This window comes from Perca flavescens, chromosome 6, assembly GCF_004354835.1.
Source record: "Perca flavescens isolate YP-PL-M2 chromosome 6, PFLA_1.0, whole genome shotgun sequence".
In the NCBI taxonomy this organism is placed as follows: Eukaryota; Metazoa; Chordata; class Actinopteri; order Perciformes; family Percidae; genus Perca; species Perca flavescens.
This window is the reverse complement of record NC_041336.1, coordinates 17,716,333-17,731,002: the sequence shown is the minus strand read 5'-3', so window position 1 is coordinate 17,731,002 and position 14,670 is coordinate 17,716,333. Positions and strand designations below refer to the sequence as shown.

The 14,670-nt window shown below is 40.3% G+C and overlaps 1 protein-coding gene across 5 annotated transcripts; it reads right to left on the bottom strand.

Annotated features, from left to right (window-relative positions):
* Nucleotides 1-3,089: 3,089 nt before the first annotated feature.
* Nucleotides 3,090-13,238, bottom strand: u2af2a (U2 small nuclear RNA auxiliary factor 2a). 5 transcript variants are annotated; one of them, XM_028580126.1, is made up of 12 exons: nt 12,574-13,238; nt 11,501-11,666; nt 7,496-7,531; nt 7,075-7,181; nt 6,810-6,961; nt 6,562-6,678; nt 6,318-6,474; nt 6,114-6,193; nt 5,919-6,041; nt 5,652-5,738; nt 4,667-4,915; nt 3,090-4,538 (listed from the first exon to the last, which is right to left on the bottom strand). In XM_028580126.1, the coding sequence occupies exons 1-12, from the start codon at nt 12,620-12,622 to the stop codon at nt 4,404-4,406; spliced, it is 1,458 nt and encodes a 485-aa protein (XP_028435927.1). In that variant the 5' UTR covers nt 12,623-13,238; the 3' UTR covers nt 3,090-4,403. The 5 variants fall into 5 exon arrangements, with proteins under 5 accessions (XP_028435927.1, XP_028435928.1, XP_028435929.1 ...); XM_028580127.1 differs by having other exon boundaries at nt 6,336-6,474; XM_028580128.1 differs by having other exon boundaries at nt 11,501-11,642; nt 12,574-13,237.
* Nucleotides 13,239-14,670: the final 1,432 nt, after the last annotated feature.

The window sequence follows — 14,670 nt, the reverse complement described above, 5'->3', positions numbered from 1 at the left end:
ATGTTCAAAACAGTCATGCTCCTGTTCCTTTTTAGAAGAGATTGTTGTTGAAGCCACAGCGCACTGTGCAGATGGACTTGACTTGGACATGATAAATTGATTCATCTGAAGTATAGCTATCTGCTTTAATGCACATATGTGTGTCTATTCTTTAAAATTACTTTGCTTCTAATTACGCAGCCTATCTCTGCTCCTCCATCATATGAGATTGATAGAAAGTGTCCATGGGCGGTCTGAGGCCATCAATAATCTACAGTACGCTGATGTGAATAATCTTGTCTCCACATTACTCAAGTGGCCCTGTCAGCAGTACTGGTTTATGCTTGAACACACTGAACTGCACACTTGTGTTCATGTATGCAGCCATGTGCACATTGATCATACATTACAGCTGCAACCATTTCTTACTTTGGCGCTGCAACGTAATGTTGACTGAGAATATTGGCCTGATTAAAGCATAAGTAATTTAGAAAAATACAATACAAGATATGTATTTTTTTGTATTGTCAACAAATCACATGAAAAGACCAAAACAATTAATTGACCTGTTCTGTAGTGTTGTCCAAAATTCAATAAGCCACACTTAACATGGGGCCTGCAGTTTATTTTTAGTCAATCCCACATGCACATTTTTGTGATGTAAATACAAGCTAGTGCACCAAATCCACAACTGAAAATATTCCCCAACAAACAAGCCATTTACGCAATTTTAATTGTTTGCTAAAAAACTACAGTGCCCAGCTGTTTACGTAAAAGATTTACCTTTTTTATTTTTTGAAAGCATATATTTGTGACCTGTATTTAAAGATTTACCTCTTCAGTAGAAACAAACGGGCTTAGGGGCAAGGAGCCACAGACAGACTGGGGAAGTCAGAAAGTATTGAGAGATGGGTCACCAACACACTGTTACCTTTGATCTTCATGGGATTTGTTGACAATAACAAAAGCATAGAACATGTAGTTACTTATAACATTGACGATGGCTCAGTGTCCCAGTAAGAGACAGTGAGAGCCAGCTTTCACTATACCAGGACACTGAAACTAAAGCAGCTAAATGGAATTCAACCATTGATAATTTTATTATTTACACGTGCGTTTCCTACTGTGACATTTAAAAATGGCTTCTGTAAAAAAAAGTCATATGCATTCAACCAGACTTTCTGCGTCAAGGTCCTTTTTCGTGGGATGCTCAAATTCTTTTAACTCCCGTACGCTGAATGCAAACTGCCATACGTACACAGAGTACTGCATCCATCCTACTCCAGTGTTGCACTCTCCCACTGCTGCAGTGTTCTATCCTTCTGAATGAGGATCAATGGGGAGGCACTGCCCAGAATGACAATGACCATCACTAGTTTTACATTCACCACTAGAGGGAGATAATGCATTTGCAATTCTGACTGCAGCATCAGGCCTGGGGAGGGCTGCTAATAACATTTAATAGGTCTCATCATGTTAGGCAGCTTGAATGTCCTTATCTATGAGAGAGGCAGGGTCAGTTTTACACATTTCCTCTGGTGGATATGGCTTCAGCAGCCCTGGGAGAGCTGCTGTTTTATCTGTGCCCTCCGGGAACAACAGAGTAGCGTGAGTGTTGCATCAGTGGCCCTGCTGCTGGGTTTTGTGCAGTGGGGTGCAGCGATGCAGATGGGCAGTATAGAGCTGACACAGGACATTATTTCATGTCAGAGATTTGTTTCTATCCTGTAGCTGCTCTACAGTTACAGTCCCAGGTGGACATAGCATTCATTGCTGCTGACCACGACTGTGTACTCATGTGGACTGACTTAAATATAAAGGGAAAGACCAGATAAAAGCACTTGATTTATGAGTGGGTTACACAATATTCCCAAACAATTCATGATATAATAGAAATGAATGTACAGTCAGAAGAAAAAAAATCTATGAGCTTATGATTGGCTAAACCTAAAAGAGATAAACAAATACACACTTAAATATACATGCAAGAGAGATTGTCTTTTAAAGGTTTTGAAGAACTTTCAGCGAGAAAATTAGTTCATGAATTAGGACCGCTATATCCAATTAAAAATCGAAATGTGTGTGTGTGGTTATATGGTACATACTTAGGAGGGTTGCAATGCTAAAAATGCTTTTTATTAAGATTTGTGAAAAATTTACTCACCCATATTATGTTGCAGTACAAAAAGTAATATTTAGATGACATATTACAATGGAAAAAATAGAAAAGACTTGCTCCATAGTTCGGACATTACATTCACTACCGGGCTTGATAAATTATGCCATCAACTGAATGAAACAGCCTGGACATGGGTGCAGTCTGCTCCATCTACATAATTAACTGAATGTCATCACTCGCTGGTTGAGTCAAAGTGTGCTGCGACCGGTTGGGGGGGGATGTGGGCGCGCATAAGAGAGGAAACAAAGAAGAAAGACATCATGTAAATTCAGTTTTTAATCAACATTTGAAAACAAATTGGACAAATGAAAGACTGTTTTTGCTTTTTATAAACTAGATGTTTTTAGCTTTTTTAATCATTTAAGAAATCACGTATTTTTTCCAGAGATTTTTTTTTTTTTTTTTAAATGATTGACACTGAGAAAGAAGATTTCAGAAAGTAAGGAGTAACATCTTATAAGTATTATCACTGACACAAACGCTTTTCAGCGCCGTCTTAATCAACCCAACAGAAAGCAGCCTCAAGCCCGTACACGTGGTCCTCAGAGAATCAAGGGCAGAAGATGAGGGAGATGAGAGAAAAGCAGACTTTATCAAAGTACATACAGACTGTCTACATCCAAACTACATTTTAGTGAAAATCCTCCAACAGTAACAATAAAATCATGAAAGCTAAACACTAAAATGTGAAATGATTGATTTTTGAAATTTTGTTTGTGTATGACAGCAAGTGTTTGTCTGCAGGCTTTAATTTATTAATCTCTAGAGAGCCCAACTAAAATCAAGCCATTGCAGTATTAGTTTTAAGCCTTTAGTGTGGCTCATCAGTGTACCTAGTTTGTCTTTTTGAACAAATCAGGCTTGAAGTTGACAGAACAGAAAGAAGTTGTGTGGTTTTGGTTTCACTCTGTGGTACAACATGAGTCGTGGGTATTAGTCACGTGTTTATTTGGTCTTGTCAGAGGTGAGACGTTGCACAAAAAACAACCGGGTCCAACACATATTACACCCCAAATCTGATGGGAAACAAAGAAAAATTAAAACTAGTGATGCAAGGCTGAAGGACAAGATAGTGACATCTATTAACATACAGACATCATTAATAGAGGGGCAAGCCAAATTTATTATAGCGAATTGACATGTAATAACATTAAGGCTTTTTGGTAAGGAAGAGATAAATCCCCTATTAAACACCAATCTGTTTGCCTCTGCCCACCTTATTTTCTTTTACTTCCTCTTGAATTAAATCGGGACTGAACTGCTAAGACGAAACAACCTCACCTGTTAAAAGCTGTGCACAAAAGATGGACGTGAAAAAAAGTTACAGAAAATAGGAAAAAAAAGAAACTTAAACTGGCATAATTGAAAACTCTCTTTTCTGGAGCTCATGTTATTCTGTGGCCTGAATACAAGGTGATATACCAGCTTAAATCAGTGAAGCTACACACAGTATTGAAACAATTACAGTTGACATTCAGATAGAGTCCAATTAGACAACATATTCTCTAACAATCGTCCTGAGGGGGGTAGCAGTCTGATGAAAATGAAGGAACATGAAGAAATGAGTCCAAGCTGAAAAAAATAAAAATGAGGAGTCTCCTCTCACCTTTCTAATGATGGTGGCAAAACGGAAGTGGATGTTACAGCTACTGTATATCTAGATTAGATGGTCAAACAAAAATGCCCTCATCTTCCTCTCCATCTCCCCCACATCTCCCTCTCACAAATAAACACTCCCGTTTTCTCCATCCCTCTTCTCCATCAGAATAGTCCAGTTAGTTCCCTACTGCAACTCCTTTCTAATGTACTTAAAACAGGCTACCTCCATTTAAATACAAACCTTAAAGAATGGGACCCCCCTCCCACCCAAAATGACATCCCTGTCTCACAAAGTATAAAAATTGTTGACCCCACCCCGGACCTATTATTACACACATTTCTCAAAAATCTTTGACTCCCCCACCCCACCACCCAAACCTAGCCCCCTCGGTTATGGACTGAATATAAACCCTCCCAATTCTTCTCCTTTTCCAATTCCAAATATCTGTTTAAACTGCTGGACATTTCACATAGATCTCAAATGATGAATTTGATACCGCCAAAGCCATTTGTCAAATGATTAATACGCTTGGATCTACCTGAAATGTTGCTTTGCGAAATCGGGGGGCTGATTTAGAAACGCGTAATACATGTTCCCTCCCTCTTTCCCTCCCTTCCCCCACCCCCTCTTCTCTTCACGCCTCCTCTACCAGAAGTCTCGGCGGTGATACGCATCTGGATCGCAGTATTTGGTCACCACCACCCTGTTGGCAAACTTCCTTCCGGTCAGCCCCTGCATGGCCTTCTGGGAGTCAAAAACGGACATGAACTCCACAAAGATCTACAAAAGAGTGAAAAAAAAATAACCATTACAATGACGACAGAGGGTATTGCATAACATCATTTTTCATGACATCTAACTTTAGACAAATCACATTTTGGATGATCAAATCGAACAACAGTTCCTACCTTGCCGGTCCCAGGCACCTCAAGGCCGTCCACAGGTCGAGGTATCTCGATGCTCTTCACTTGGCCGTACTTGCTGCACTCGTCCCTGACGTCCTCCACAATCTCCTCATATTCTTCATCATCCAGCAGCTCCTCTGGGGCCACCATGTTCATCAGACACAGAACCTCAGTGGGCAGGCCACCCATTTGAGTCACTGAGCTGTTCAGACCCGGCACCTGCAGCGTCACTGGGGTCTGATTTATACTTGTCTGCAAGGCCAGACAGAAAGGTTTGAACAGGGTCAATGGCATATTTTACATAACGTATTATAACTAGCTGCAAGACATCTACAATGTCATTCAATGTGGACCTAATAGGCCAAAACAGAGGTGAAAAATAAGTCATGCTTATCATTTTCATATAATAAAGAGGCTGTTCACATAAATGCCAAAACATTTTCTCACTTATATCACTAAAAGTGAGAAATTATGTTTTGGTAAGAGAGTCTGTGCACTGTAGCTGCCGACTATAAAGCTAGTGGTTACAAGTTTAAAAGCCAGGAACCGTGGGTTATAATTCAATACGCAACACACTGGAACAGACTTGGTTTTATAGTATTCAATAGGTGATGTGTATGCAAAATATTTTCTTGGACTACCATTTTTGAAGAAAATATCTGCATCTTTAGGTGGGGTCATCCAATATGAGGGCCCTAGTCCCCTGAATGGTTGGTCATTCTCCTAATCAAACCCTGTGCTAACACACTCTCACATAGGTTAAGTTGTAGGAAAGAAATGTGTTCAAATCTCAAGGAGTGAGGTCAGAAGGTGATTGATTTCTGACAGAATGCCCTGTGCGCAGTTGTTAGCAGTGTGTCTGAGTGTGGCAGATACATTTGTCCAGTAGATCTAATCAGCAATGTGTCTTTATCCATTTTAGCAACTCTAAAACAGCAACCAGCCTCCCACAACCCTGCTGTCATCTGTCCAGCCTTTGGAAACTCACCAGAGTGGCGTTCTTGGATCCCACACTGGCTCTCTGCACCAGGAGCTTCTTGTCTCCCAGCTGCATGCCGTTCAGTCCAGCAATCGCCTGTGACAACATCAAAGTTTTAAATTTTAAAATTTCAAAAACCCACACAACTTCAGTTTGTTTGGTTTAAAATGACAATGTAGTATTTGGACAGTGTCTGTTTGAAATGGTCTGACCATCAAAAAGGGGAACCAATAAATGTCCTAATTTATGTAGCATATTTTCTGTAGCATTGGTTACCTGGTCATTAAGGTTGACATCAACATATTCACAAAAGGCATATCCTTTAGATAAGCCTGTAGCACTGTCCTTCACCAGGTTGAAGGCCTTCAGGGGGCCAAATGACGTCAAGAGCTCCTTCACCTGAGACACAGGACAAAAGAGTTCAAAAATGTCCACTTTGGAGACAAAGACGTTTTATGCAAAAATACTGACCTGGTCATCGTTCAGGTAGTTGGGCAAGCCGCCAATGAAGAGCTTGTGAGCAGAGTCAGGCACCACTGTGGACACCACACCTGCAAAAGACACCAAGACAACAGTAAGAAACATGACCAGGGAAACACACAGAGAGCAAGCCCCTGTGACGTATGTATAACTGTTTACTCATGAATTATGCCACAAGTACTTAGGGTTAAAAACCATTAATTGGCTGTGTACCAGGCACATAGACACTGGGGTTCTCGCTCATGCCGGGCAGGGGCTGGTAATCGTGGGGACGACGAATCTTGAGGCTCTGGCCTTGAAAGATGATGCCATCAAAGGCCATTGCCTGTGTTGTTTCGTCTACTGAACGGAACTACACAGAGACAAAATTAGAGGTGATTAAATTCAAAACTGCTTCCCAGGTAGAACAAATTACATGTTTATTGGGATACTATTTCACCTCAAGGAAGGCAAAATTCTTATCCTGGTTAATCTGTACTGCAAGGACAGGGTTTCCAGGGGCCTGAGTAAGACCACCCAAACGCATCTGGGCATTGAAGAAGTCCATCATGGACTCCTAGACAGAAGAGAGGGAGGGGATTAAGGAACAGAGTTATGATGAAATCACAAGGATTAAATAATCCCACTAAGAAACCTAACGTGTTTGTTAGGTTTGACTCAAAAGCCAAGTGCTGTCCTGTTCCTTACCTCTGTGATACCAAAGGGGATGTTGCCCACATAGAGGCGGCGGGCCTGCCGGGTCATCTGGCTGCCAACTACCGGTACAGGGGTGGGAGTAACAGCCAGGCCGTCTGGAGTCATGGTGGGTAGGAGGGCTGTGGCTGGGATCTGGCCTGCAGCTAGAGAGCAAAGCGAAAGACAGAAAACATTCAACAACAACAAAACAAATGTTCAACTCTGAAACTAGGATGCCTATTTAAAACCAAATACAAAAAGAAAATTGAGATGTTACCTTGCATGGCTTTGTACTGCATGGGAGTGATGTGTTCAAAACCAGGAGGAGGGACATCCCAGTACTTCTTCACCTTGTTCTTCTTCTTCTCACGGTGTGGAGAACGGCTGTTGATGAAATAAAATTAGAACAATCAACATGTAACAAATCTCTCTCATGTGCTCAGCAGTAAACTACTAGATCAGATTATGGGTCATGTCTTCAACAAATATACAACATCTAGTAACTTTTGGGAAGACTGCATCAATCAAAACTTTGTACACATGATAATAAAGGGAAAGGGTAACAGAAGAGACAGAAAACCCCATCCAGGCACATATTTACACAATGAGTCAATAATACAAAGAATCAGAGGCAGGTCATTAAATTGCAGTTGTTGCAATAATGCACAAACCGGCTTTGTGTTAGTTTGCTGTATTACCTTCCAGCATTGTCCTGGGGGAAGCTGGTTGGTGAGCTGAAATGACATTGGAAGGGGTTCACATTTCTCTGAAATTAATCATGACATTCACCAACATTTCCACTTCACAGTACTAGAACCTGCATTTCAATGATCCTCACCAAATACAAAAAGCTATCACGAGCCTTGGGCAATCTGTATATTTCTAAAAGCGCAAAATCCTTTGAAGTTCAGATGACAATCCGGTGAATTCAAGGAGTCTCACAGCCGACATACAGTACAACACCATTTGTGAACAACTAACAATGCAATGAAAGCAGAAATGATATCCTCAAAAATACCAAGCAGCTGCAAAGGGGAGGGGTCAAATTTGACATGTGCTCGAACACCAGTAACTTGTTTTAAATTAGCACTGAGAGACAAGGAGCAACAGTCAGGCCAGAGGTCACATTCACAGCCAACAAGTAGTAAAGCGTTGACAAGCTTTACAAATGTCCACCTAAGAACGAATGCATTCAGGCAGTCACTAAGGAGATGTATGTCTTTAAACTATTAAAAATAAACCCTATGCAAACTCATTAACTAATCCATTTGACCAACACCAGATTTTTTTCATATAGATTTTTTTGGCATTTTTGCCCTTTATTCGATAGGACAGCTGAAAACAGGAAAGGGGAGAGGGAGGGAATGACATGCAGCAAAGGGCTGCGAGTCAGACTCGAACCCCGGGCAGCTGCAGTAAGGACTGAGCCTTAGTACACGGGGCGCACACTCAACCAGGTGAACTACCAAGGCGCCCCAACAGACATTAGATTCACTGAAAAGCATACTTTTCAGAAGATATCATTCTAAACACGCCTAATATTCTCCAAAAATAAGTTAAGTATAGGTATTATGTGTTTGAAAGCAAGCAGGTTTCCCTGACAACTGACAGGACTGTCGATTGATAGGTGGTTATCTTCGGTTTTGGCAGTATGAGAAAACTTGCACCTGTAAGAATATGTTCCCACAGCTACGGGCCTACAGTTAACAGATTCTATCAAACAATGCATGTCAGACTCATCATGAGACAATCACACACGTACCGCATGGCTGCATTTGTCAATGACATCTTATGTAATACAACACCAGACTTAATAATCAAATAATCTAAAATTACAAAGCTATTCTTCTCACACGAGTTCTATTAATACCATGCTGTGCTATTTTCATGATGGATCTGAAATTCTTCATGAACCATTTATAACTTAATTTTGATATTCTGTGTTAAATTATCATGAATATAAAAACTTTAAAAAGGAGGTTGTGGCAGATTTTGCTTTGTGTATTCAAGTTTGTCCCATAAGCTTGAGGCAAAATTACTACAATGTCATAGGCACAAAAATAAAGATCATCCCAAAAAAAAAAAAAAAAAAGACTGCATGAAAGTCAATCTGTTTAATTATTTCTGGGGCATTTTAGGTTTATATTTTTATAGAACAGCTGAAGACATGAAAGGGTAGACAGAGGGGGAATGACATGCAGCAAAGGGCCGCTGGTTGGAGTTCAACCAGCGGCCGTTGCGTCGAGGAGCAAACCTTTATATATGGGCGCGCGCTCTACCAGGTGAGCGAACTAGGCACCCCTGTTAGTGAAATATAAAATAAAATTTCATAAATTAAAGTGCAGTCAATCTTTAGTGAAGACCGACTAGCTTATTTTAAGTCAGTCTAAATAACAGCTACACTTTGAAGTCACAACTTGCTGTAGACACCTCTCAAGCTTTGTGAATTTGCACTGTTGCCCATAATGGTATCTGCCAATGTTACTGAGACGAGATCAACCCCAAACATTTTGTATGGGCAACAGAAGCTGGCTTGAAAGGAGAGGACTTAAATTTGTTTGCATTTGCACCCACCTACAATACAGTAGGAGATTGGTTAGATATATGTGGAGAAGACATGCTGGTGTGACAAAAACACATGCATGTGCGCACACTAACCAGGGATGCCAACAGGCACAGATGGGCTGCGTTCCGGTTGCGGAATTTAACCTTAAAACTATGATCCATATAGGGCTGGGCGATATGGCCTAAAAATAAAATCTCAGATTTTATTTTTATTCGATTTCCTATTTTTTTCCTGATTTCCCCCCCTACTTATTAAGGAAAGCAATAAGTACAAACGGCAGACAACTTAAAACAAATTTTGCTTTTATTTAATCAAAAGCAAGACAAATTTAATCCCCATTTCTGGGATGAATAATAAATAAATGAACACCCTCTTGGAATCAAAGTCCTAGCTGTGTTTTAAGTCACACTTTGTAGTAGACTAAAAGGAGACAAACATTCACCCGCTTCGGTGATTGTTCTCCACCGTGCCCCTTTCCTGTCATGTGCGGTGCCTTGTGCAAAGTATTCGGCTACAGTTAGCTGTTTTTTAGCTAAGGTTTGTTGGTAACTGTGGTTTTGTTCGTCTCGGAGAGACTGGCATTTTTCATATTCGGCTGAAGTCTCGGTTTCAGGTGTTGGAATAGTTTTGTGGTGCTGCTGCCTTTGACTGCGATGGGCTTTAGGCAAATGTTGCAGCGTGGGGTCTCTTGCTCCACGTCTGTTGCAGCAAACCCATATCAGCTCCAAACAACAGATGATTTTATTCCTTTCTTGGGAACAAACTTCCCACTCTCAATGGTAGCCATGCTGTCACTTGCTGTTGCTGTTTCGTGTGTGCTACAATGTTGTTGTCGCTTGCCATACTGCTATGTGAAACTAACACTACACAAAAACACGATTTACTTATTTTTTTAAATCGCCGGCGACAAAAAATTCGAATTCATTCATTTAATCGATTTTTCGCCCAGGCCTAGATCCATACAGAAAGTAACATGTTATTATAAATCTCAACGCCTTCTCCTCCTAACTCCTGTTAAATCACATTAGACTAACGTATGTAAAGTCAATTCTTGTTCATTTTGTTTGTTACGGATCATTGTTCGTTTTTAAAGTTTATTAATCCGTGTTTTGGAGATTCTAATAATATTAAACTTGTTTTTGTACTATACATGCTTGTGTTGCACACATCTCATCTGAAAACATTTGTCATTCAAACAACTCTGAATTGTAGATTAAAACTTTGACAGTCAAATATTGGGTTTTATTCAGGCTTGAGTCCATAAATACAGTTCACGGATTTGCACACGGAGCAGAACTGAAGGCTCGGTTAGCGCCGATTAGCTGTTAGCTCCAGTTAACTCCATTATAAAGATAAGATGAGCGGAGACTGCGGCGGAGAGGGTGAACAGCCATACTCTGATAAATGACGTTTGGGGCGCTTTCACAGCGGCGTGGCTGCAACGTTTCTGCGGTTTATCAGTGCAATTAATTCAGAAAGCGACAACACCATAAGCATGCTGCTACTACTAACATGAAGACTCTGAGCTCAAAGTGAATGTTGACGCTGTGTCATGCAGGCAAAGCCGACTTCACGAGGGGAAAGGGGTGGAGACCGCTGGTCTGTGTACACTATAAAAATACATTGCTGATTGGGGGGGGAAAATTTTATTCGGATTTTATCTACCTGGGCGGTGCACCAAGTACAACCTATATATGGGAAACACTGATACAACACTGGGAGTAAAAGCAAATTAGTCTACATGATTAAATTGTTTCTTCCATTTAGTCCAGTAACAAACAACACGGATCAAAGATTTGTGGCTGTGTTTTACTTGTTCAAATAGTGTAGTGATATAAATGATCAGGAGTTTGCACAGGGTGTTTATTTTGAAAATTGACCAAATGCTCTAGCCATTCCACCCTGCCCAGTCTTTGAAACACCTTGCAGCTCTGTAAAAAAAAAAAAATAGACCTAGCGGGTATTTTAAGCAAAGCAGAGCAGAATGCCGCTTCTGGAACACGCTGCGCCGCGGCTGGTGAAATCACAGCATCATCTTGAGTGGGCGTGATCGCGCCAGTGGCCACTGCGCCACCAGAACGCAGCGCAGACACGCCTAGTAGAATTTAGGGGTCAGAGTGATGCAGGAGGTACTCACCTGCGTCTGTGTCTGCGCTCCTTACTGTCCCCACGGCGGTCTCTGCTGCGTCTATCCCTGTCTCTGCTCCTCCTTTTCCTCTCTCTGCTACGGCTGCGGGAGGAAGACCGGCGGTGGTGGCGGTTCTCTTTGTCCCTTTCAGCTGCAGGAATAGAGTGCCTATTAACTTACAGAAGGGTACATAAAAATTGAATATAAAGCTAGCCAGTGGAACAATGAAAACAGATACTAATAATTGCCTTAGCATGATACATAACAAAGACTTGTAATGCTTAGACAGGCAATGAGAAACATCACTGAGTATGAATCTCTCCCACATAACTTTAGTTCATATGGTGATACTAAAAATAGTGCAATGGTGGCAATTTTCTACCAAGATTGGCTAACAGCTTTCATAGTAGTGGTGAGCTGAATAGCTACAAATCAATGCAGTGTATCTGTTTTGTTTAATGTACATTTATGTCACAATGTGCAATTTCGCCAGCACATAGACTAAGTTAACCTTGTCTACAACCAAGAGCAGTGTATTGAGTGCAACATAAACGTAAATCTGGGTTAAGGAGAGCTTAATATGGGATAAGGGTAGTAGCTGTGGTTGGTGGCGTTACAGGTACAACGCTGGCTGAATGTGAGAAAGTTGAAGGGGCAATAATAGGTAAATAGCAATGGAAATGTTCACTAGCCGCAACAGCTGCAAATAATATATGCTAGCTGCCTCCGTCAGCTGGTAACGTTAACGGCAGGAGGACTACCGTGGTATAGACTGCCCCTGCATTAAAGAAACAATGCATCTAACGTTACCTTTATGTAGCTAGCTAGCTAGCTAAACAAACTCGCGGTATTCGGAAACTACAGAAGTCTAACGTTACTTGACTTGAGCCATTATCGGTCCGACAGAATTGTCTGACGAGCAGCAGTAACACAAATATCACATGGTTCATGAGAGTGGGCTAATAACTTAGCATAGTGTTCCAGTAAATAGACGTATCCATAGTTAGCTAAAAATGATGGCGGCTCTTACAATCAAAGTGCCACTGCCGTTTTCAATTTGTATGTGCAACTGGTTCATTTACCTTGTTTGTTTTCAGATAGCTGTCTTTCGAATTCGTCGAAGTCCGACATCTCTGTGAGTTGAAGGCTGCTACGCTTTCAGCGACTGCGTTGTTTAGTTGGCCGTGGCTAGCTTAAGCTAGCAACAAAGTGAACAACGCTAAAATCAAGTTCCTCGCCGATGTTAACGTTAGCTCAGGTACGTTTGCTTCAACTAGCAGCCTATTCACAGAACTACCAAAAACCGTTAACCAGCACACACATAAGCGGTGTGGTATTTATTTACAACGTAACAGACAGAGTAATTGAGAAGGAAAACGTGTTCGCATGGGTTAGCCTGCTAATGTTAGCTAATAGCTTGTAGCAAAGTCCAGAAGAAAGAGGCCTGCTGCTCCAGACACTAGTGTGGAAGCTCGTTAGCTACTTAGCTAGCTAGCTACAACGAAGACGAATGAATGAGACTCTTTTCCAAGCCAAATGGAAATTCAACGGGGTCGCTGGTCCACAAAGCGCAGTTGTTTGACTATATAAGTCAAATGTATTCGCTTTTAAATGTTTAAAGGCTATCAAAACAATAACGATTTCGGTATGCCCGCTTTTTTGCTCCGTCTCACAGGTACCCCGTGACACCGGAAGTTGATGAATGACACTTTTCCGGTGAGTGAAAAAGACGCTGCAGAGCTCATCCTTCAGGGTCAAACCATAGTATATAACGGTCAAACAGAAGAAAAGAGAAGTCTCCACTTTTTGCCCTTTCTTATTCTTTTCACAGCTACGTTAAGTGTCGTTATCTGCTAATGCTATGTTGGTGGGATCAACGTTTTATTTTGCAGGTCGCCAGTTCAAGTTCTGTCACGTCAATGCAAAGTCTAGACAAGTTCCAAACTCCCCTAAATTAAATTTAAAAAACAAAACAAATATAATTTTATTTTATATTTGATGTAAAAAAATAAAAATAAAAAAAGTGGAAGAAGAAAATGATTAATTGCTGTTTGTCAGATTTATTGAATTTCAAAATCCTGGTTTTATTAAATTTACAAAAAAATCACAAACTTTTTATGAATTGATAGAATTCTGACCACATTGCTTTAACTGGAAATTACAAAATAAAGTGCTCAAAGGAAAACCACATTTTCTTTTAGCTAAAAGACCATTTACTGTATTATATAGTTGCCCAGTTTCTGATGCTTAAAAGAGAATAAATAAATCATTTTTGCACACAATTTATGTACTGTATATGTAATGGGTGGGATTATACATATACTGTATATGTGGGATATGCCAATGGCTGAAGGAACACCTTGTCTTAGCCTGTCTTTCCCACAGACAGGGTAAAACATACTACAATTGTTAGCAATTTACTCTCCCCAATCATAAGCATTTTTTCAGTGAATGGTGATGTTGGATATTACAGATAAATAAATCTACATTTTTGTAAGAAATCAAATACTTTAGTGACCTGTGTGTCTTACTATACATTTGGTGAGTGATAGGCAACTTTTCAGTGAGATACACATTATACTCAACAGATATAAATATGAGACATACAAATGAGAAAAAACAGATTACTTTTTTTTTTTTAAACACTGTACCCTGGAATGGTTTTACAAATTCTTCTTAGCACTTGCACTGCACCGTGCACGTTTGCTTTTTAGTCATACAAACAATCAGACAGTGGCATAACTTCCACAGATTGAAGTACCTATCTGTTTACTTTTAGGAAAATTTAAGTCAAAAGCCACTGTATTCCACTATTACCTAATCTGTTTTAATATAAGAGATCTCACAATGTTACTGTACTGGTATAAACACCACACATTATTGTACAATATAATCAATATGTTTGCTGCTTAGAAAATTATGAATTTTGACTAGATCTCTATAAACTATAGGGCTGGGTATTGTTCAAAGGTTTTCGATACCGGTAACAATGCCGATACTGTGACTTGGATACCGATTCAAAAACTGTACTTTTTTCGATACCAACATTTTATAAAACAAAAAGAAATTACAACATTACACATTACACATTACAGCACAAATCTTTTCATCTCTTTGTCTCTGTGCGTAACAGGGTTTTTCCTGCATGCCTTTACAACGTGTAATGTTAGACAGCCAAT

Bases quoted from the DNA above. Each gene is read 5' to 3' on its own strand.
- u2af2a (XM_028580126.1), bottom strand. From the start codon at position 12,622: ATGTCGGACTTCGACGAATTCGAAAGACAGCTATCTGAAAACAAACAA. The intron at 7,532-11,500 runs GTGAGTACCTCC...ATGTCATTTCAG, and splicing joins GAGCGCAGACACAGACGCAG to CTCACCAACCAGCTTCCCCC. The intron at 6,042-6,113 runs GTCAGTATTTTT...CCTGTGTCTCAG, and splicing joins ACTACCTGAACGATGACCAG to GTGAAGGAGCTCTTGACGTC.